Consider the following 22,894-nt stretch of genomic DNA (forward strand, 5'->3'; position numbering starts at 1 on the left):
TACATCAACAGTTGCTCGACCGCCACGGCCGAGGGAATTACATGGACTAGATCTCAAACTTGTATTTTGCCATTTAGACTGGGTACAATTGTATTAACTTTTGATATTTGTTTCTGCCATGTAAACCATATTTTTAGTATCCCATGTATCAAACTCTTATTTTAATGAAAATCAAACATTTTACAATCAAAATCTTTTAACCCTAACTTGTCATATGACTTTAGAAACACATTTACGTTCAAACGACCTGATTAGCAGGTCTTGCACTATTTTAAACACACAATGTAACGATATTGGCTACCCAGGGCATTACACCAAAGTCTTTTACTCAAGTAGTACACTGGTTTCTGCGCCCGATTCTCCTCTCGAACTAATACACCGCTAACTGCATTTTCCCAGCTATGTATAAGAGCAAACATTCTCCAGCTTCCAATTTTGATAGTATGGGGGGTTCAGCCAGGTGAGTTTTCAAATGCTGAAATGCCTCCTCGCATTCTTTGGTCCATTCAAACTTCTTGTTTCCTCTGAGTAAGTTGTAAAACAGGTGACACTTGTCAGTTGATTTTGAGATGAAGCGCTTTAGGGCTGCTACTTTCCCAGTTAGGCTTTGTACTTCTGTATGCGACTTGGGCGAGGAAATTTCTAACAATGACCTGATCTTCTCTAGGTTCACCTCTAGCCCCCTTGTGTTGACTATGAGGCCCATAAATTTTCCCGACGAAACCCCAAAGGTGGACTTCTGGGGGTTTACCTTCATGTCATATTTCCTTAGCATGCCAAAACATTCTTCCAGGTCGGATACATGGTAATTAGCAGTCTTTGACTTACTGAGTGTTGATGGTGAGAACTCGTCAACTAAGTTAAGTTAGAAAAATTGCAAAGTAGAGTTTATCAAAAGAAAAGCTTTTAGAAATCTATGTATAAACTCCAAGAACAATTGCAGAAGAACAATGGTGAAATCAGTTTGTATTCACTATGGTGCACTTGCTACAGTAATTTTTCCAACCCCCTTCCATGTGGAATTGGGGTTCATTATATAGTGTGCTCTAATGGCCCTAGATACATTGTGGTCCAGGGGACCAGGTGGTACATAAGTACACTGTCAGGAGAGTGGTTTCAAAGGCGGTGTTGTTGGTACAAGTACATGGCCAGGTACCATGAGGATGTCTCCACTACTCGACCGTACGACTGTCAGAGGAGTGATGCAGGTGGTAGTGGTGTCGACTCTGACATCGGGTTGGAAGCATGCAGGCCAGGCCCTCTCTCCTAGTGCTCCAACTACTTGTCTTGCATGAGTGCCATGGTCAGGCGTACAGGGTCTTAAAAGCCGTACCCCGTACAAGATTGTACCAACATGACCTTTCTGAGTCATACTTGGGCTTTCACTCCTAGATGGTGGGGTTTCCACAAGTCTCCATAGGAGATGCATCTCGAGGTGAAGGGTGAGAGATGCTCCCCTGCGAGGCCCTCGTGGCGCAGCCGAGGAGAGGTACGCGTGGCCCTTGGACGAGGCCCTTGGGGGCGAGGCCACTACCCTACGCATGTGTGGCCCTTAGGCGAGGCCCTTGGGGGCGAGGCCACCCTACGCATGCGTGATCCTTGGGTGAGGCCCTTGGGGGCGAGGCCACCCTACGCGCGGATCTGATGGTGTCTCGCGGCCAGCGCGCGCGGATCCTGGTGGTGTCGCGCGGCCAGCGCACGTGGATCCTGGTGGTGTCGCGCGGCCAGCGCACGCAGGCCCTTGGTGGCACGTGAGGCCATGGTGCGGGGGCACGCGAGACCGTGTCGTGCAAAGGCGCGAGACGGGGCCCTTAAACAGTTGGTGCGATATGCCCGTAGCATATCGGGCGTACCCACGAGGCGTTTATGGGAGCCTATCACGCGCTTTTGGCCTTTTTATAACTGTTGAATTTTGAGAATCCACACTTGCCCCCCAGTCTAGGAGAGGACCTTTAGGTGCTTTGGTAGACTATTCTCTTTAGTTCTTATAAATAGGCCTACATGCAAGGCTTATTATTTTCACCTTACTTCTTTGGCTTAGTGGTTTTGAGAATCCTTCCTCTTTCAAGAGGTAAGGGGTTCAATCCCCCACATCCTCATTTTTGCCATAGTTTCCTTCATTTTATTTTTTCATTTCATTTTTTTTATACATATGAGCTAATTTTTTGGTATGTCTATTTGGAAGCTAACACATCCTTTTTGTCTATTTTTGCAGACGCGTACTTCCCACCATTTGGTGCTTTTGGCCCTCGACCTCCTTTTGACCTCGACAGCGCTCCATTTTACCTGCTTGAGGTATATTTTCCTTTTCCCTCATATTCATTGGGTCCAAATTAGCATTACTCGGGATGGGGTACCTTGGCCTGAGCTTGCAATGAGTTTTCCCAGTTGCATGCCCCTCTTTTTTATACCCTGTAGTGGATCATTTAGGGTGTTTGCATCTAGAGGTTTTAAGCCCATTCCTTTGTGTTTTGTAGCCATCCCCTCATTTATACGTGAACCCCTTTTTGCTTTCGGGACGAGGTCTCATGGCCAGTGACGGTCCGTTCGACATACCTCCGGGGGTTGAGTTTATTGACCTGTCCTCAAAACTCCGAGTCCCTTGAGGAAAACCCTTACCAGGACTACCACTCCTTAAGGCAGGCCCGTATCCGCCATCTTGAGCACATGGCTGAACTTAGGCGTAAAATTTGGGTGGTGGAGAGTGAAATCGACTCGGTGTTGAGAGGAGACAGGGCACCTTTCCCCCCTTTCCTTAGTGACCATGTAGCGAGCCTTAGGGTGACCCTTTTAGAGTTGCAGAGGGAGTTGGAGTTTATGGAGGGACACCTTCCGCTTGAGCCCTCCAGCCCATCCTCACCTGATGACTATCATGGAGCCGCTCCCACTTCTCCTCAGCCCTTAGTCTCGATTTTCCCTAGCTTAGAGCTTCCGCAGTCGTTCCCCCGATGGAAGACTCTTGCTAGGAAGAAAAAATGGAGGGTCAAATGTTCCATCTCTTCCTCACCTTTTTCTTTTGGTTTTGCAGATATGCCGAGGGCACGATGACAGGTAGCTTCCAATGAACCGGATGATGCCCCTTTACTGGCATCCGAACTAGTGTCGCATGTGTCAGAAAACAAACTGAGGGAAATTGTGAATCACTATCGCGTCCCTCCGGAATACGCTTTATACATTCCTCAGGAGACATGCTGGGCTGACTGCCCTAGGACCGGCTTTGTGGACCTCAGTGAGCACATCCTGAAAGCGGGTGGTACCATCCCGTTACACCTGTTCTTTGTTGCAGTCCTCAACTACTTTGACCTTGCCCCGCTTCAGCGGGCACCCAATGGCTGGCTGACTTTGAGCTACCTTTTCGTTGCGTTTATGAAACTGTTTAAACGCGCTCCTACGGCGACAGAGGTGTATTTCCTCTACAACCTCATGCCTACTCCCAAGTCAAAGGGCTTTTACTATTTACAAAAAGCCAACAGCGAGGCCTCTTTGATAGAGGGCTCAGTGTCCAACCTGGGGTCCTGGAAGCAGAACTTTTTCTTCGTGCAAGGTCCCCTCTCTGTCTGCGAGCATTTCCGAGCCACTTCTAGTAAGTACCCTAAGCATCACTTTCTCTCTTTTCCTTTTTTGCAACTTATTGTTTCGCGACTTACGTTCGTGTCGACCGTGACGTGTATTATGCAGAGCAATTCACCGAACCCAAAGTTGTCGGGTCGAAAGCGAAGGATATGAGGAAGTTCCTCAGCGCTGACCCCGCTATGAAAAAGGTGGTGCATCTATTCACCATGAAGAATCTGAACCTCCATAAATTGTCCCGTGTCTCGGACCCCAAGTTGCTGTGGACCATCTCTGGGTCCAAGAAGATGAAGGGGGTATCGGGCAAGCCTTGTCCAGACGACGATGAGGCTAAGGAAGAGCCAGAGGAAGCCCCCCTTGAACGCGGGGGACCTCACCAGCTGCCTTCATCTCCTGGGGGATGCCCTCCATATGCCTCTTATGATTCGGACATAGCCCCTCATTCTCAAGACCAGGAGGCCGTTCCGGGGTGTTTTGTTTGCCCCAACCCTGAGGGCTATGATGCTTTCACTCAAGCTCCCCTCGACCCTAGTCCATCGGGGGCTTACTTCGCCGATCTTCCAGAACCCCCCTCTGATCCACCGAAGCCTCACTTTTCCACTTTTTCTATGCCCCCTCCCGTCTCAGCGAGCGAGTCGTCTGTCCTTATCCAGCCAGGTGACCCTGGCCTGGATGGGGTGCCCTGGGTGAATCGTATGTCAACCACCTACGGGCGGCGGCTCACCCAACTCGCCTCGGACCTCCCTGAACCTGACTAGAGCAGTCTTGGGAGTTGTGCTCTGTCAGACCTTGGGGAAACATTAAGGCGCACCACTACTTGGGTTAGTTCATGCATCTTGTGTCGGTCCTATTATATATAAATGTGCATACACATTTTTTTTTGTTACTTATCATTTCTGTTGTTAACTTTCTTGTGCAGGCCCATATTGTGGCTCAGTGGTTTGCCGACTCGACCAACATTCTCTCCTCGACAAGTGCTGAGAGGGACAGTCTCACGGCCCAGGTCGGGGAGCTCGAGAAGGAGCTTGAGAACACCCAGACTGAACTAAAAAGGGTTCGGACCAAACTTGCTGCCTCGTCAGAAAGGAAGCTGAAGGTGGTTGCCAAAGCCACAAAGTCGCGGGGCCAAGTTACCAGCCTGAGGAGCGAACTCCAGGGGACCAAGGATATCGTGGCAGCGTCGCAGGAGAGAGTTACTTATTTAGAGGCCGAAGTCGAGGCTACCAGGGCCGAACTCCAGGCTGCAAGGGCCAAAGTCGAGGCTATCAGGGCCGAACTTCAAGCTGCCAGGGCCAATGTCGCCTCGTTGCAGGAGAGAAATGCTTCCTTGGAGGCGGAGAAGACTGCCATTGAGTCCAGGTCCAAAGACCGTGCCCTTTACAGCGTGTGGAGGCAGGATCCCAATTTTGATTTTTCTTCTTTCGGTGAGCACGTCGTTGCTCGAGCAGCCGTGTGGAGCGCCCGCGGCAGGAGGCCCTGAAGTTGTTATTTCATAACTTTTGTCAACTAGCCCGCTATGGGTGTACGCTCTTTTTTGAGACTTTGTAATATCATTATCATTACTATTTTTCTTCTGTAAATCTTGTCATGTCCTCAAGACTCCCTTTTTTAATGTATATATACATGTGTGGTTATTTATCTCTTATTCCACTGCATTTGAGGCCCTTTTGAGCCTGTATGATGGGATTTGGCGGGTTCACCTCTTTTATTTACCAGGTTGGAGGTCCTTTGGAGCCCATGTGAAAGGATTCAATGGGACCTCTTTTGGTGCCTCTTGATTACTTTTTTAAGGATATTTTGACCCCTTGGGTCCTAGCTATCCTTTTATATATTCTTGCGCGCGCTTATTATTTTTTGCGAGAAGCGTCATTCTCGTTGTTATTCATAGTACTATTTTTGCAAGGGACTCTTTTAGGACCCTTTTTGGCTAGACGGCTTGGTGGCCGCTCTAGACTTATTATTGTTGTTACTATACTTTTTTTTGTAAGTTCCATTGGCCTCCTTGATGTTCACAAGGGTAGCTAATCCTTGTGAACCCAAGGGATGCCTTGCAAGGTCCTCTCCCTGCTTTCTATATATAAGGACTTCGCCTAAGGCCCCGATATAAGGGGTCCTTCTGGGATCCCCCATTAAAGGGTCCTTTTTAGGGTCATGGACCCTTTTGGGTCCTCCTGATGGAGGGTCCTTTTTTGGATCCTCCTGTTTGCTGGGGGGTCCTTTTTAGGCTCCTCTTGTTAGAGGGTCCTTTTTTTAGGATCCTCTTGCTAGAGGGTCCCTTGTTTTTTTTTTTTTTGCTTGCTATATTTCATTGCCTCCTGCCCTGCCCCCCAAGTGTTTGGGGAAATTTATTTCGGCAGGCACTTTGGCTGATGCTCGCATAGAGAAGAAAAATAACACGCGAAGTTGCAAACAGTTTCATTCATAGCATGTGGTTTACAACGGCACATTTAAAGAAGGGTTACATCTAACTGGGAGGTTACCTAGGTAGCCTCTTTGGTTCTTACTTACTATGCTAACATAATAAGGAACAAACTAAACATAGGTCCTCTTTGCACCAGGGGCCGAAGCCCTACTGGTAGCATTTCTCGAGGTGTTTCGTAACTCGTGGATCCAACTCGTGTGGGTCGCGCCTTCATACACAACCATTGCCATCGGCACCGATGGTTTTGTGGCTGTGCGGAGGGACATGTTATAGCATTCCCTCGCTTCCTTCTGCTCCCCTTTCATGCATGCTACTCCCCCAGGGGTTGGGAATTTCATAGCCAGGTGATACACAGAAGTTATTGCCTTCAATTCTCTCAGAGAGGGTCTCCGTAATACCGCATTGAAGGCTGAGGCGCAATCCACCACGACAAAGTTTGCCATTATGGTGGTTTGCTTGGGTTGTTCCCCCATGGTGAGGGCTAATTCAATCGCACCTAGGGGCTGTATCGAGTCCCCTGTGAATTCGTAAAGGGAGGAATTGCAGGGTTTCAAGTGTCGGACGCTCAGTCCCATCTTCTCCAAAGCGGGGCGATGCAAGATGTCCACAAAGCTTCCATTATCCACTAGGACTCGATGTACTCTCATGTTCGCAAGCTAGACAGTTAGCAACAGGGGGTCATTATGAGGGAAATGCACCCCTTGTGTGTCTTCTTTAGTGAAACTTATTGAGTCATTCTCGCCCTTGAAACTCTTCGGGGGGCGTTGCTCCAAACTTAAAATGCACGGTGGTGAACTTCGTCTGGCCTCCTTGGCGTATTTGTCTCGTCCCTTCCTTGAATCGCCTCCGAATCCTGGTCCTCTAAATATGGTCCTGACCTCCCCCTGTATTTCTGGGGCCACCTCTCGTGCCCGCGGCGGGGACGCTCCTTCTTCTGGCCTCTGGTTCTCATTGCGCACGTACCTGCCCAAATGCCCCCTACGAATGAGCTCCTCGATTTCCACCTTCAAATGATTGCATTCTGCGATGGTGTGGCCGACATCCTTGTGATATTGGCAATACCTGCTGGGGTCTCTTTTGGACCGGTCTTTTTTCATTGGCGGGGGCCTTTTGAAAGGGACCTAGTTTTCGTTCGCAACGAAAATATTCTCTCTCACATGGGTGAGGTCAGTGTAAAAGGTGTAGGGGCCCTGTAGGCGCTCCTCAGAGCGTTGATGCTTCCGGGGTCGATCGTCTCTTGTTCCCTCATAAACCCCCTTCTTCTTTGCACCGCTTGGGATCTCTCGGGCTGAAGGTTTCGGGGGTGACGGACCTTCTCCGGCCTTGAGGTTCTCGTGACCATCCTCCACACGAATGTATTTTTGTGCCTGCTCATAGAAATCATCCAAGTCTGTGATCTCCCTCTTGAGCATGTTATCCCATAACTTGCTTCCTGGGCGTACCCCAGCTGTGATGGCCATGTTCAGCTCTCGGCGGGTCAGGCTCCCTACTTTAGCTGCCTCCATATTGAACTTGTGAATATAGCTCTTCAGACTCTCGTTTTCTCCTTGCTTCACATTCGCGAGGCTAGTGCCTGGCATCGTGTAGTCTCGCACGGCGTGGTGCTGCTGGAGGAATTCATCAAAAAGCTGTTGCCAAGATCTGATGGACCCCGGTCTAAGTCTTTTGAACCATTTGTATGTAGGTCCTCTTAAGGTGACAGCAAAGCAGTGGCATCTGGCTCCACTACCAATTCCCCTCAGCTTCATCAGATCGTTAAATGTATCTAGATGGTATTTTGGATATGTGCTTCCTTCGTAGGGGGTCATATGGGGCTCCTTAAAATTGGCAGGGAGCTGGATGGCTTGGATCTCCCTAACGAAGGGTGACTCATGGTTGAACTCTTCCTCAGTAGCTTGACCTCCAGAGGCGGTGACGATCTTGCTTCGCAGGCTCCTCATTTCTGTGTCTAGGTCTTGTCTCCTCTTGCTTAGGGAGTCCCTTAACGCGGATGGGTTAAGATCCCCCTTTCCTTTGCCCTCTCGAGGCGCCATAGGGGGTGTGGTCCTTTTACCCGCCCTCTTTTTTTTGAGCTCCTCCCATAAATCTGAGGGTGCTCTCTTAGAGGTGACCTCATCCTCGTTGCGATGGGCCGCGTTGGTCTTCGGCTCTGGTTTCTGGGCCTGCTCCGGTGGCTCAGGATGTTCGCGTTGCTTCGTTCGGGGGGTGTTACTGGTGCAGTGTCGAGTCCTCCCATCGTCTACTGGAACGGTGGTCTCTGCCCCCTCACGACCTTTCTCTTTTCTCTTGGGCAAGGTTACGTTTGACTTTCCTTGCAATAGACCATTCAACACCTCTTGCATATTCTCCAGGGTAGTCTCCAACCTTTGGTTCTTACGGTGCAGCTCACGTATTTCTTCTTCATAGAATCGAGATTTAGAACTCGAGCTCATGGAATGGACCCGAGGATGCTTATCATGTCTATGTGTTGAGGGGTCTGGGTCCTTCCAGTCGGAGTTCGGTACTTGTGGCGGTTTAGGAGGCGGAAACTCGTTGGCATTTCCCGACGGTGCCCTTGGAAGACTCTCTCCGGGTGGGACAGCCGATGACTTGACCTCTCTATCACCCTCGTGAACTTCAGGGTCCCTTGGAGGCTCTACATCTCTGGGTGGAGGAGGGTCCTTCATGGAGGCCTTCATCTGGACTCCGTTAGGGTGGACCTCCACCTCTCGTGGCTCCCTGAGTCACTTTGAACGTCTCGGCATTTCTCCTTGCCGGAAGTAATGGTAGAACAATATGGGGGGTTCAGCCAGGTGAGTTTTCAGATGCTGAAATGCCTCATCGCATTCTGGTCCATTGAAACTTCTTGTTTCCTCTGAGTAAGTTGTAAAACAGTCGACACTTGTCAGTTGATTTTGAAATGAAGCGCTTTAGGGCTGCTACTTTCCCAGTTAGGCTTTGTACTTCTGTATGCGACTTGGGCGAGGAAATTTCTAACAACGACCTGATCTTCTCTGGGTTCACCTCTAGCCCCCTTGTGTTGACTATGAGGCCCATAAATTTTCCCGACGAAACCCCAAAGGTGGACTTCTGGGGGTTTACCTTCATGTCATATTTACTTAGCATGCCAAAACATTCTTCCAGGTCGGATACATGGTAATTGGCAGTCTTTGACTTACTGAGTGTTGATGGTGAGAACTCGTCAACTAAGTTAAGTTAGAAAAATTGCAAAGTAGAGTTTATCAAAAGAAAAGCTTTTAGAAATCTATGTATAAACTCCAAGAACAATTGCAGAAGAACAATGGTGAAATCAGTTTGTATTCACTATGGTGCACTTGCTACAGTAATTTTTCCAACCCCCTTCCATGTGGAATTGGGGTTCATTATATAGTGGGCTCTAATGGCCCTAGATACACTGTGGTCCAGGGGACCAAGTGGTACATAAGTACACTGTCAGGAGAGTGGTTTCAGAGGTGGTGTTGTTGGTACAAGTACATGGCTAGGTACCATGAGCATGTCTCCATTACTCGACCGTACGACTGTCAGAGGAGTGGTGCGGGTGGTAGTGGTGTCGACTCTGACATCGGGTTGGAAGCATGCAGGCCAGGCCCTCTCTCCTAGTGCTCCAACAACTTGTCTTGCATGAGTGCCATGGTCAGGCGTACGGGGTCTTAAAAGCCTTACCCCGTACAAGATTGTACCAACATGACCTTTCTGAGTCATACTTGGGATTTCACTCCTAGATGGTGGGGTTTCCACAGGTCTCCATAGGAGATGCATCTCGAGGTGAAGGGTGCGAGATGCTCCCCCGTGAGGCCCTCGTGGCACAGCCGAGGCGAGGTACACATGGCCCTTGGGCGAGGCCACTAGGCACACGTGATCCTTGGGCGAGGCCCTTGAGGGCGAGGCCACTAGGCATGCGTGGCCCTTGGGAGAGGCCCTTGGGGGCGAGGCCACTAGGCATGCGTGGACCTTGGGCGAGGCCCTTGGGGACCAGGCCACTACCCTACGTATCCGTGGCCCTTGGGCGAGGGCCTTGGGGGCGTGGCCACTAGGCACGCGTGGCCCTTGGGCGAGGCCCTTGGGGGCGAGGCCACCCTACGCATGCGTGATCCTTGGGGGCAAGGCCACCCTACGCATGCGTGATCCTTGGGCGAGGCCCTTTGGGGTGAGGCCACCCTACGCGCGGATCTGATGGTGTCGCGCGGCCAACGCGCGTGGATCCTGGTGGTGTCGCGCGACCAGCGCGCGCGGATCCTGGTGGTGTCGCGCAGCCAGCGCGCGCGGATCCTGGTGGTGTCACGCGGCCAGCGCACGCAGGCCCTTGGTGGCATGCGAGGCTGTGGTGCGGGGGAACGTGAGGCCGTGTCGTGCAGGGGCGCGAGACGGGGCCCTGAAACAATTGGTGCGATATGACCGTAGCATATCGGGCGTACCCACGAGGCATTTATGGGAGCTTATCACGCGCTTTTGGCCTTTTTATTATTGTTGAATTTCGAGCATCCACACTGAGCATATCATTGACATACATTTCAATGTTATTCCTGATCTGGTTAACAAACATTTTGTTGACTAGTCGTTGGTACGTTGCACCAGAATTCTTCAGCCCGAGTGGCATAACCTTGTAGCAATATACATTATGCTCTTTCATGAAGCTAGTGTGCTCTTGGTCTATAGGATTCATTGTGATCTGGTTATATTCAGAATAAGCCTCCATGAAAGACATGAGCTCGTGACTGGCTGTTGCATCTACCAACTTATCGATTCGAGGTAGGGGAAAACAATCCTTAGGATAGGCCTTATTGAGATCGGAGAAGTCAATGCAAGTTTTCCACTTTCCATTGGGTTTTGGGACCAAAATAGGGTTAGCAACCGAGGTCGGAATTTTGCTTCCGTGATGAATCCACACTTAAGTGGGCGATCTACTTCTTCTTCTAAAGCTTTTGATCGCTCCTTCCCCAAAAGCCTTAATTTATGTACCTTTGCAAGCACATTCCTGTCCAGATTCAGAGTACGCATTATTACATTCAAATTTATTCCCAAGATATCTTCATGTGACGAGGTGAAGACGTCCAGGTTATTTCTCAAAAACTCGACCAGCTCCTTCTTCCTTTCGGTTCCAATATTTTTTTTCCAACTTTTTGTAACGCACTGGATAACCAAGACTGTTACACTGTGTGTTGAAAATAGTGCTTAACCTCCTAAGCAAGTCGTTTGAACTTAAATGTGTAATTAAAAACTAAGCCAAGGTCAAGTCATAAAAGTTTTGGTCAATAACAAGATTATTTTTCATTAAAATATTAAGTTTGTACACGAGATCCCAAAAATCAATTTACAGATTAATAAAAGATAAATAGATACAATTTAGCCGTCTGAAGCGGAAAAAATAGGGTTTAACCCTAGTTCCTCCCAAGCTACCCCAATCGTGGCAATCGAGCAGGCTGCATATGTACACACCACCCTGAAGCTCTCCAACTCATGGCTAGTCATTAACTCCCTTACCTGCACCACGTAGCACCCATGAGCCAAAGCCCAGCAAGAAAACTTAAAACATCATACACAACTAAGCAACAATATAAAGACAGCAAATATAATTTACCAGATTCAACTGACAATAGATTATAGGCAGCAATCCCAATAAAAGAGCAACAATAGCATCCAACCAATCATAAGACAGTCATTTAGATATTCAATAAGTCATAGCCATCAAACTAATAATAGTAAACATATACGTTCAAAAATTTATCTCAATCAATATGCCATACTCAGGGTCAGCGCCCTTAGGTCACACCCTCTATTTACTCCACTAACTCCGACTCTCTTAGGTCGTGTCCACTTTTATCTAGCTGACCCCCGTTCACAGTGGCCAAGCTACATCCTGTGCTCAAATCATCAGCCTCGTCTCTCTTAGGATTTTCATTTCATGTTCGCTTAACAATATCACAGTTATACGACACATTCATATCCAAGTACAGGGAATCTCAGTCCCAACACATCCACACAAGGGTGCAGTTTTCTTACCTTGAATTCTGAGCGGAGATAATAGAACGGCCCTGAGCACAATCCTTAGTCCTGAGCCCCAAGCCACAGGGGAGGCGGGTCGCGACTTGCCTCCTAAGGTCGCGGTGCGCCCCACATCACAGAGCATCCCAGGGCACACGCGTCGCAACACCCCTGAGCTGGGTCGCGATGTGCCCCTTCAAACCCAGAAATTCTGGGTTTTCTCTAACCCTTTCCAACCAACAACCACAAGGTTTCAAACCAATTATACTTCCCACTTACAATTAAATCTCCAGAGTGAATTCAAGACTCAAACTATAGATTCTAAGCATACTAGAACCCAGCAACTCTACTTAAGCTAGCACCAATTCATCAACTAACTCAGCCTCAAAACTACTCAGCTCAATTCAGTGAATTAAAATTGAAATCTTACCTGAATTGATGTCCTAAAATCCTTAGAATCCTCTTGCTATATTCAACCTAGCTTTTCCTCAGCTTGAACCAACTCAATTTCAGCTGAGTCCTTGAATCTCCCTCAGCTTTCCTTCCTAGTTCCAAAGTACAATGAGAGGAAGAGATATGGGGAAAGACGTGCAAGGGAAGAGGGAGAGAGGAGAGTTTGGGGTCTTCCTTTATGTCTAGTGAGTTATGTCCTCTTCTAGGACCTTAGCCGACCATACTCTTTACAACCACAAATGACCAAAATGCCCTATGTTTTACTTAGCCCTTAATACTCTAGGGGTATTGTCTTTTCTCCCCAGTTCCCGCTAATTCCTCAAATGTTCCTACTATCTACCAATTAACCCTATCATGACTAACTAATTACCAATTACTTATTCAATATTTAATAAATCCCAAAATATTCTCTAAATTCCCAAAAATACCCCTAGGCTCCCACCGAGCCGGGTATTAAACCTCGTTGTGACTATTTCGGTAATCTTCTCACTAGGACCGTCTCGAGCCATATGCTGCAAATATATCCACATAATAATGTGGTCTCAACAATTTATCACATATATTCACATTTATGCCCTTATCAGGCCAAAATTACAAATATGCCATCATAGCTATAAAGGGCCCACATGCATATCTAATACTCATAAACATGCATATAATATATCCATATAATCATATTAATCATGCATGTCACATAATCATGCATTTAACTATTTTAAATATTCATATACCAATTATGTACTCCCGGCACGCTAATCAAGGCCCATACGATCTATTAGCAATTTTGGGTCGTTACAACTATCCTCTCCTACTGAGAATTTCATCCTCGAAATTTACTCAAACATATCGGGATATAAATCTTCTACATCTGACTATAATCTCAGAGTCCAATCCTTTACCTTTTTATCCCTCAAAAAAATTCTTACTAGAATGATAATCTTGTTCCATAAGATTTTTACTCCCTTATCATAATTCCATTAGCTTTTCCTTACGCAATAACTCTGCTGAAATCCCAAGGTCCCCTTACCTCATCAGCGGTGATTATTTTACATATCCTATCTTGCCATTGGCACCAGTAATACCCATAAGCCACCACCCATGCAAGGGTAAGGCTAACTTGTAGGCCTCCGGCCTAACCCTTGGTACGATCTCAAAACCCTTATACCTTATTAAATCGAGAGTCAAGACTCCTCTTTCTTTCCCAATATATTATATTCTTTCTTGTCTGCGATATTTGGAGAAATACAAGCCTCCAATCCTGGAACTTCGTGTTCCCATACTTGAAACTTGAGAACTCTTATGCCCTTTCAGATAGGCAGACACTTCTGCCCTAATAATCTCAATAACTTTATTGGTTTCTCCAAACCAGTACGGATTCACAATTTTCTCTGTCTACCGTTTCATTACCTGGAACAAGTACCTCATGCTCCCTACCTTGCTATATCTTATGCTGAGTCACCCTAGCCGCTGACCAGCATTCACCATTATGACGATTCAATCAAGGGACTATACTTATCTCAAAGCCCCAAACACTTGCACATGCATAGTGTATTCTTTTAAAATCTGAGTCACTTTTTCAAATTTCCAGTCTATCCGAAGATAACTAATAATTCTAGGTTCAATTTTATTCCTTATGTTTTCTATCTTCTTTCCAAAACTTGGAAAATAAAAGGTCTCAACACGACACTATCAGATACCATGTTATGTTACCTATTCACACGAACCAAAGTGTGTTAACTCAATCTGTTGAGTTGGAACTTTTCATGTCCAACCTTCTTACTCGCCATCCAATGTGGTCCACTCTTAAGATCCACCACTATACCATTTTATCTTTCAATATACGGATTTTAGACTCCAACATCCATTTAAATTTCCTGGTTACATTATGCATCTAGAATTTCTACCTCAACATCAGGTTCCATTGAATCACTCATCCACTCTTCATATCTTAATTCATTAATACTAAATAGTAGGATTCTTAACCATTCCCACTAAACTTCCTCCCTGAACTTCGTTGTCCATAGAGTTACATCTACCAACTATCAACTACAGATACCATATCAGTCCTGATCATTACATCGTCTAATCTTACGGTAATCTATGGGGTCCTATTCAACTGACACAGATCTACCCAACTTATGGGGGGGGGGGGGGGGGGTCAACTTCCATATTAATTTTCCTCTATGCAATCAAGGGTTTCTAATATGAATCACCCATTAATTTCTGCTAGGTTCTGGCCTCAAAGCTATTCCACTACGATTGACCACACACTCAAATCCTTTAAGCTATTGTGTCCACTTCTATTATGTAGGTGTTAGCACTACATCTTAACTGTGGTTATCTAGCATCACCGTCACTTTATATTTCGTATATAACATTCGTGTTCTTATTCTTTCATCTACCGCATGGCATAAATAACCGTCCTTTTAGTTTCATGTCTTAAACAAAGACAATATCCTTAATGTTGCCCTTCCATATCAATCCATTGCACACGGGCTCGAACACCATAGGGTGCTACCAATCCTTATTATTCCTTCTGAAAATCTAATACAAAACTATCCATTCAGTCTAACTTTAGGTTCTTTTGTCCTCCCAATCTCGAGTGTAGCTATCTTCAAAGATATTTCAAGTAGTAGACGACATGTCCATTGGTCTCACTATACTTCTCATACCTCTGTCATTATTCAGTAATTTCTTTGTGGCTTCTGATTTAATTCCTTCGTACATGATTCTACCACTTCCTACATCGTGGCCTTGAATGACTTTGGAGAAATCAAAGTTTACATCTTTTGGAGCCTTACCTGAAACCCTGCTTCATTAGTCGTAGTATTATCAACATAGTAGTCGTTCGTATCTTGCTTCTAGCTAGGAGTAGACCGACACATTCCTAACCAATCTAGATATGACTCATCCATGTCGTTCCTATAATCTCTGCTTGTCAAATTTTCATGTGCCGTTGAAGCATTGGTCAGTTAAGAACCTTCACTGATAATCTATCATATCCCACTTGGGACAAGTAATAATTCTTAAGATGTCTCTTTCCTTGATCCTCAGCTGGTAATAACCAGATCGAAGATCAATTCCTGAGAACATTATCCTGTCTTGCAACTAGGCAATCGAACTCTTCATCCATAACAGGCAATGTCCATGTGTAATGACCCAAATTTACTAATAAGGCTTAAGGGCCTTGATTAGTGCGTCGGGAGGGCATAATTGGATTATATGTGATTTAATGATTAAACGCATGTTATATGATTATTTGAATATATGTGATGCATGACTATGTGTATTAGTATGCATGTAGGCCCTGACTAGGTTAGAAGGGAATAATCGTAATTTTGGCCCGTTGAGGGCATAAATGTATATATTTGTGATAAATTAATGAGACCACATTATTATGTGGATATATTTGTAATCTGTGACTCGAGGCGATCCTAGTGAGCAGTTCAGCAAAAAAGTCACGGCGGGGATTTATACCCGGCTCGGGTCGAGCCTAGGGGTATTTCTGAGAATTTAGAGAATATATTAGAGTTTATTTTGATATTGAGGAATATAATTGGTGATTAGTTATGTGTCGGGAAGTAAGATGTAAATATTAGAGACACTCGAGGAATTAGCGGGAATTGGGTGTAATGACCAAAATGCCCCTAGGTTGATTTAAAGGCTTAGGGATAAAGGGAGGGAAAATTGGTCATTTGGCTTATAAAGGATAAGTGTTATTAGGCTTTATACCTTAGTGGAATATGTAGAAGGTCTTAGAAGTCTGAAGGAAAGAAAGACAAGAAAAGGAAAAAAAAAAGGGAATTAGAAGTCTATCTTTCTCTCTCTCGGTTGGAGGTTTCTTCCTCAATTCTTGAAGGAGTTTGGAGCTGAAACTCAGAGAGAGTCTGGGCAGGAGCTTGAGGCTAGGGTCCCTGGTTTGGTTTGAAGAGTTAGCAAGGGCGGTTCATCATTTGAGGTAAGGTTCAAGGTAGCTTTTCGATTTCTAGTTCTTGGTATTGTCATGGATTTTGAGCTGAGTTTTGATGGGGAATTCTAGGGAAATTGGAAGCTGAAGCTTTGAGGAGTGGAAGCTAAGGAAGAGTGGAGGATAGCCTAAGGTTGAACTTCTCTATTTAAGGAAAGAAGCTTTGATCGTGGTCACTTGAATTATGTGGTTTCAGTTGTTGTTTTTATTGAGTTTCTGAGCTTTAGGTTCAGCTATGGTGATTGAATTTTGTGTGGTTGGGACTTATGGGATGAGTTGAGGATGTTGGGAGGCTTGTTTTGAAGTTTGGTTGAGGTTTGGTTGATTTTTGAGAAGGTTTGGCTCTGGAAATTTCGAAGGAGAAAAAGCTGTGCAGGGCTGTGCTGTGACTAGCGCTACAGCGCTAGTCACTGGGCACTACAGCGCTAGGTCCTAAAGTTCCTGAGCCTTTTGGATCTGTTTATAGCGCTATAGCGGTCTCCTTAGGGCGTTGTAGCGCTACCCTATTTCCAGAAAGGGGTTTTTGGGTTATTTCTAAGGGTTTTTGCCCGAGGGTTTGGGGTTTGATTCCACCACCCCGTTTGGTGGAATTAGGGCTTCCCAAGGGCTCGGGATTAGTCCCGAGCCTAGATTTTGGACTTGAGGTTTCGTGATGATTCTAATCTATGGCTGTGACTAGGTATACGATAGGGCTCAGACGGGATCGTGCTTGAGGATCAAATTGAACAAAGCTAGTGAAATCTAAAGGTAAGAAAACTGCATCAGGTTATGTGTTTGTGATGGGACTAAGAGCTCCCTATATCTGTATGATGTCATAGATGGTATTATGCCATGGGACATGTGATAAATGGCCTAAATTCGCGGTAAATAATACTTCCGCACAGGGCGCGGCTCGGCCACTGGTAGCTGAGGACAGCTTAATATTCACTGAGCTCGGTTTAAGCAGGTCGGAGTCAGTGGGATAAATAGAGGATGCAGCCTAAGGGCGTTAACCCTGATTATCGTATGTGAATTGATTATTGATATGAAATGATATATTTGGTATGTTGAATACTTGAATAACATGAATACTTAGACTGTTGAGTACATGCTTATGCAATATGAGTTATCTGATTGTCTGCTGAATGATTATGCTCTGTTATTGTGTTTTCTTGCTAGGCCTTGGCTCACGTGTGCTACGTGATGTAGGTAAAGGCAAGGGCAAGTTGGACATGTCCTAAGAGGGAGAGCTTCAGGGCTGAATATACATAATCAGTTGATCGGCTACCATGGTCGAGGAGTGGAACAGGACGAGAAAAGCTTAACTGTCTGTTTTGCCTTAGAGTGGCTAATAACTGTATTTTAATCCTAGAATTTTGTAGACTGTCCTTTAACTTTACTAATTTTGGGATCCCTTGTAAAGAAAATGTTTGTTTATAAGAAATGAAGCTTTTGAGACCAAAATCTTTTAACCCTAGTACAACTGTAGTTTCAGTGACACATTTCAATTTAAACGACTTGATTAGCAAGTCTTGCACCTTTATAAACACACAGTGTAACGGTCTTGGCTATCCAGGGCATTACACCATGAGTTCCACGATACAATTCTCCGTCCAATCCATCCTTAAGTCAAATAATTCTTCAACTGAATCATTAATTCTTTTTGTTAAGCTAATATCATTCTTCATGATGTCCCTGATATCGAGTCTGTCCATACCCAAAGCCTGTAGCGTACCCAACAACTCCTTGCGTGCCCATCTGAAACCCTACTGGCCAACCAAGTTTCCATTCAGTCCAACTAATATACTTTAAGTGATATCTCCTGTGATCCATGGTTGTACCTTATCTAACAGATTAGTTCCCACTCAGGCTCATATCATGGCTCTCATATAACGAGCTCAATCACTTTTACTATAAACCTTTTACCACTTGTATTCCAATTCTTCTTTTAAAAGTTACTAACTCTCCCACAACATGTATTAATATCTTAAGCCCCACCATAAAATAATCTTGAGGCATGTACTTCATATCTAAATCTTTTCTGGGAGACACGCAACACCGAATTCTTCCAACTCATTATATAATAAAGAACGAGAACTAACAAATCAATCGGTCACCTCCGAGGGACTAGCCCCGGGCTCTGACTGTAATAGGGCAGACTAGTCCTCCCTGCTCCAATCTTGGGAAATACGGCCTAAAGTATTGAACCATTCCATGTAGAAAACATGCCTTCACTTGACATCCACCCAGACAACGTCTCCCGCATCTGGCGCATACTAAATAACTCTACTGGCCCCATCGCCGCCTAGGCGGTTAACTTGTAAACTATAACCCTTCCTGTCAAAACCAGGAGTAAAAGAACTATCAGGGGTCCTTCTTTTCTGGTTACTGGGCATCTGGCCATACTTGATCCTACAAATGGGAATACCATTACCTGCGTTTCTTACCCTACAACATTCACACTTCATATCTCATCTCTTATGTCTTTAATAGCAAGGCCCTCCCTCCAAGCCTTCTCTGAACACTAAAGGATAATGCTTCTAAAGCCTTCCATATGGTAACTCTTATCCATTTCCATCCCCAGATTAAACCAACACTGGTGCCCTCGCCATCAAGATATATGAAGCAGCTTTTTCCTCAACGAAACCTGCTATCTCAACCATCTAGTCTCCTTATTGCATACCAGCAGACATCGGCTGCAAATTCCAAGGGAAGATAGAGGGTTCCAACCCTAACTGTCATCTACATCCCCCACCCTAACAGTACCAAGTCCAATTAACCATCTTGAGTACGTATGTAACGACCCAAAAATCACTAATAAAGCTTAAGGGCCTTGATTAGTGTGTCGGGAGGGCGTAATTGGTTTATATGTGATTTTAATGATTTAATGCATGATTCTGTAATTGTTTTATATGAATATTCAGATATATGAAATGTAAGTTTACGGGTATTAGTAGGCATGTAGGCCATGTTTAGCTTAAAGGGGCATATTTGTAATTTTGGGCCGTTGAGGGAATAAATGTGATTATATGTTATAATTATGGAGACCACATTATTATGTTGATATATTTGCAGCATGTGGCTCAAGGCGATCCTAGGGAGCCAATTAGCGGGAAAGTCACAACAGGACCCAATACGTGACTCGAGGAGAGTCAAGGGGTATTTTGGGTATTAGATATTTATTTGAGCTATTGGGTTGTGAAAATAAATATTTGGATATATATATTTGAAGTTAGAAATTTTAGAAGGGAATATTGGGAAAATTTACCATTTTGCCCTCGGGGATGTTTTTGGTACCCCGAGCTTTGAGATTAACTTAAGTAAGATAAAAATAAATAAAGGAAATAGATAGAACTTTGCCAAACTGACCCTTCTCTTTCTCTCAGCTCACTCATCTCTTTCTCAAACTCTCTCTCTCTCTCTCTCTCTCAAGCTAACTTGTGGAAACCAAGGGAATTTGGGCTAGAAACTCAAGGATTTGAGCTGGAATCTTGGGGAGTAAATCAATAGCAATTTGGTGGTTCAGACAGAAGTTGAGGTAAGCATTGAATTATGATGTTAGTTTTTTAATTCTGTAGTTTTTGGCTGGGTCTTAGGTGTTCTTGGGTTCTGGATATTGAAGATTGAAATGAAGCTTTGGATGAGGATTTAAGTTCGGTTTTGTTGGGTTTTGCTGCTGGGAACATGTTAGAACTATTGTGATAATTAAATTATGTCACTGGGATAGTTTTGGGTTAATTTGATTGAGGTTTGATGGTTGAAAATGGGGATTTTTCTGGGTTCGAAGGGGACGGGTTGCAGCTCTGTTCTTCGTGTGTCGCGACCCTCTAGAACAGTTAGGAGCCGAATTGAAGGGCGGACCGCGACCCGTGTGTGCTGTTTGGGGAGGCTGGGCCTCTGGTGGGAGGTGGGTTGCAGCATGGAGGGATTAGGGTTGCAGCTCTTAAGAGCATTTTTGGCTTTGAGGAGGTTTTAGGTGCGGGAACTTAACCTAGGGTGCTCGGGATCGATTCCACTACCGTGTTTGGTGAAATTCAATCTTATGAAGGCTAGAACTTGGCCCGGAACCTTTATTTTTTTATTATTGATGGATCCCCTTATCTTGGTTATGACTAGGTGTACGCTAGGGCTCGGGAAAGGAATCGTGCTCAAGGGGTCATTTATCATAATCAGGGCGTTCGGAATTAAAGGTAAGAAAACTGCACCCGATTGTGTAACTATGTTGGGACTAAGAGTTCCCTATACCTATATGCATTATTATATTATGGTATTATGCCATGTGAACATGAAATAAATGGCCTAAGAGTGTCGAAATTAATATTGGCGCATAGGGCACGACTCAGCCACTGGTAGCTGAGGACAGCTTAATATTCACTGAGCTAGGTTTAAGCGGACTGGAGTCAGTGGGGGTAAACAGAGGGTGTGACCTAAGAGTGTCGACCCTAGTTATTGTATGACTTGGTTATTGATGTTAATTTGATAAATTTGACATGCTGAATATCTAATTATTAGATTGTGGATTTACTGATTATGTGAATGCCATGGACTGATGAGTGTATGATTATGCTTAATGAATTATTTGGTTATTGTTATTGTTCATGCTATGATATTATGGTTTTCTTGCTGGGCCTTGGCTCACGGGTGCTACGTGGGCCAGGTAAAGGCAAGGGTAAGCTTGATCAGCCCTGATTTGGGAGCTCTAGAGATGGAATGTACATAGTCAGTTGCTCGGCCGCCACGGTCGAGGGATGGACAGGAACGGGAGAACCTTAAATGTCTATTTTTCCCTTAGAGTGGATGGCAGTTGTATATAACCCTAAATTTTTGTAAATTGTCCTTTAAACTCTATTTCTATTGGGATCCCATGTATGAAATGTTTATTTAAATGGAAGGTATCTTTTATGACCAAAATCTTTTAACCCTAGTTCAATAATGGTTTTAGTGACACATTTTCAACTAAACGACTTGATTAGAAAGTCTTGCACCTTTATAAACACACAGTGTAACGGTCTTGGCTACCCAGGGCGTTACAACGTACATTCTGAATCAGTCTGCAATCATTAACTAAACCCCTCAGCCTTGATGTTCATATCCAGAATCATCCCACGGGCAGGTCCAAACAATTACAATAATCACACACACAATGTACATATCAAAACGCCAATCTATATCCCTCATGCATTAATTATCAAATTCCATTACTACCAAATATACTCATACACATCATGTTTTTTCTATACTAACACACAAATAAGGCATATAGGTTCAATTTAAACAACTAACCACATAATCATATTATTAGATACCTAACCATGAGTCGAGCTTATCTTTAGGAGCAAGTGTACATGCCCAGCGAGCCTTCAGGAACCCTTAAACCTAGACCGCTCTGATACCAAGTTGTAACGCTCTGGATAACCAAGACCATTACACTATGTATTTAAAATAGTGCTTAACCTCCTAAGTAAGTCGTTTGAACTTAAATGTGTAATTAAAAACTAAGCCAAGGTCAAGTCATAAAAGTTTTGGTCAATAACAGGATTATGTTTCATTATATATTAATTTTGTACATGTGATCCCAAATATCAGTTTACAGATTAATAAAAGATAAACAGATACAATTTAGTCGTCTTAAGCGGCAAAAACAAGGATTAACCTTAGTTCCTCCCAAGCTATCCCGACCGTGGCGATCGAGCAGGCCGCTTGCATACACACCGCCTCTGAAGCTCTCCAACTCATGGTTGGTCCAGCAATTAACTCTCTTACCTGCACCACATAGCACCCGTGAGCCAAATCCTAGCAAGAAAACTTAAAACAACATAAACAACTAAGCAACAGTATAAAGACAGAGATATAATTTACCAGATTCAACTGACAATAGATTATAGGCAACAATCCCAATAAAAGAGCAACAGTAGCATCCTACCATTCATAAGACAGCCATTCAAATATTCAACAAGTCATAGCCATCAAACTAATAACAGTAAACATATACATTCAGTAATTTATCTCAATCAATATGCAATACTCAGGGTCCGCACCCTTAGACCGCGCCCTCTGTTTACTCCATTGACTATAGCTCGCTTAGGCCGAGCACAATGTTTATCTAGCTGACCCTGGCTCACAGTAGCCAAGCCGCATCCTGAGCGCAAATCATCAGCCCCACCTCTCTTAGGTCGTTCATTTCATGTTCACATAACAATATCACAGTTATACATCACATTCATATCCAAGTACAAGGAATCTCATTCTGAGCGGAGATAATAGAATGGTCCCGAGCACGATCCTCAGTCCTGAGCCTTGGCGATAAACCTAGTCACAGTGGCCAATGGGTAACCGTCAACGTCTAATCCAAAGAAATACTTAGGAGATACAAACTAGCCTCTAGGACCTCAATTTATACTAAACTGGGTAGTATAAATTGTCCCGAGCGCTTAGGTTTGAACCCCTGAGCCTTACCAATTCTAGAAACCATTCCAAGGTAAAAATCCCTAGGCGGGTAGCGACTTACCCTCAAGGGTCGG

At 44.8% G+C, this 22,894-nt stretch overlaps 1 protein-coding gene across 1 annotated transcript in view; it reads left to right on the top strand.

The window, feature by feature from the left end:
- LOC133779290 (uncharacterized) overlaps positions 1-22,894 on the top strand; it is a gene marked incomplete at its 3' end in the record, with an annotated part of 66,669 nt that overhangs the window by 13,869 nt on the left and 29,906 nt on the right. The window contains exon 2 of the mRNA XM_062219267.1: positions 4,490-4,994. Within this exon, the coding sequence (XP_062075251.1) occupies positions 4,490-4,994 (505 nt within the window). The remainder of the gene's footprint in view (positions 1-4,489; positions 4,995-22,894) is intronic.

The sequence above is a fragment of the Humulus lupulus genome, chromosome 5 (assembly GCF_963169125.1).
Source record: "Humulus lupulus chromosome 5, drHumLupu1.1, whole genome shotgun sequence".
Lineage (NCBI taxonomy): Eukaryota > Viridiplantae > Streptophyta > Magnoliopsida > Rosales > Cannabaceae > Humulus > Humulus lupulus.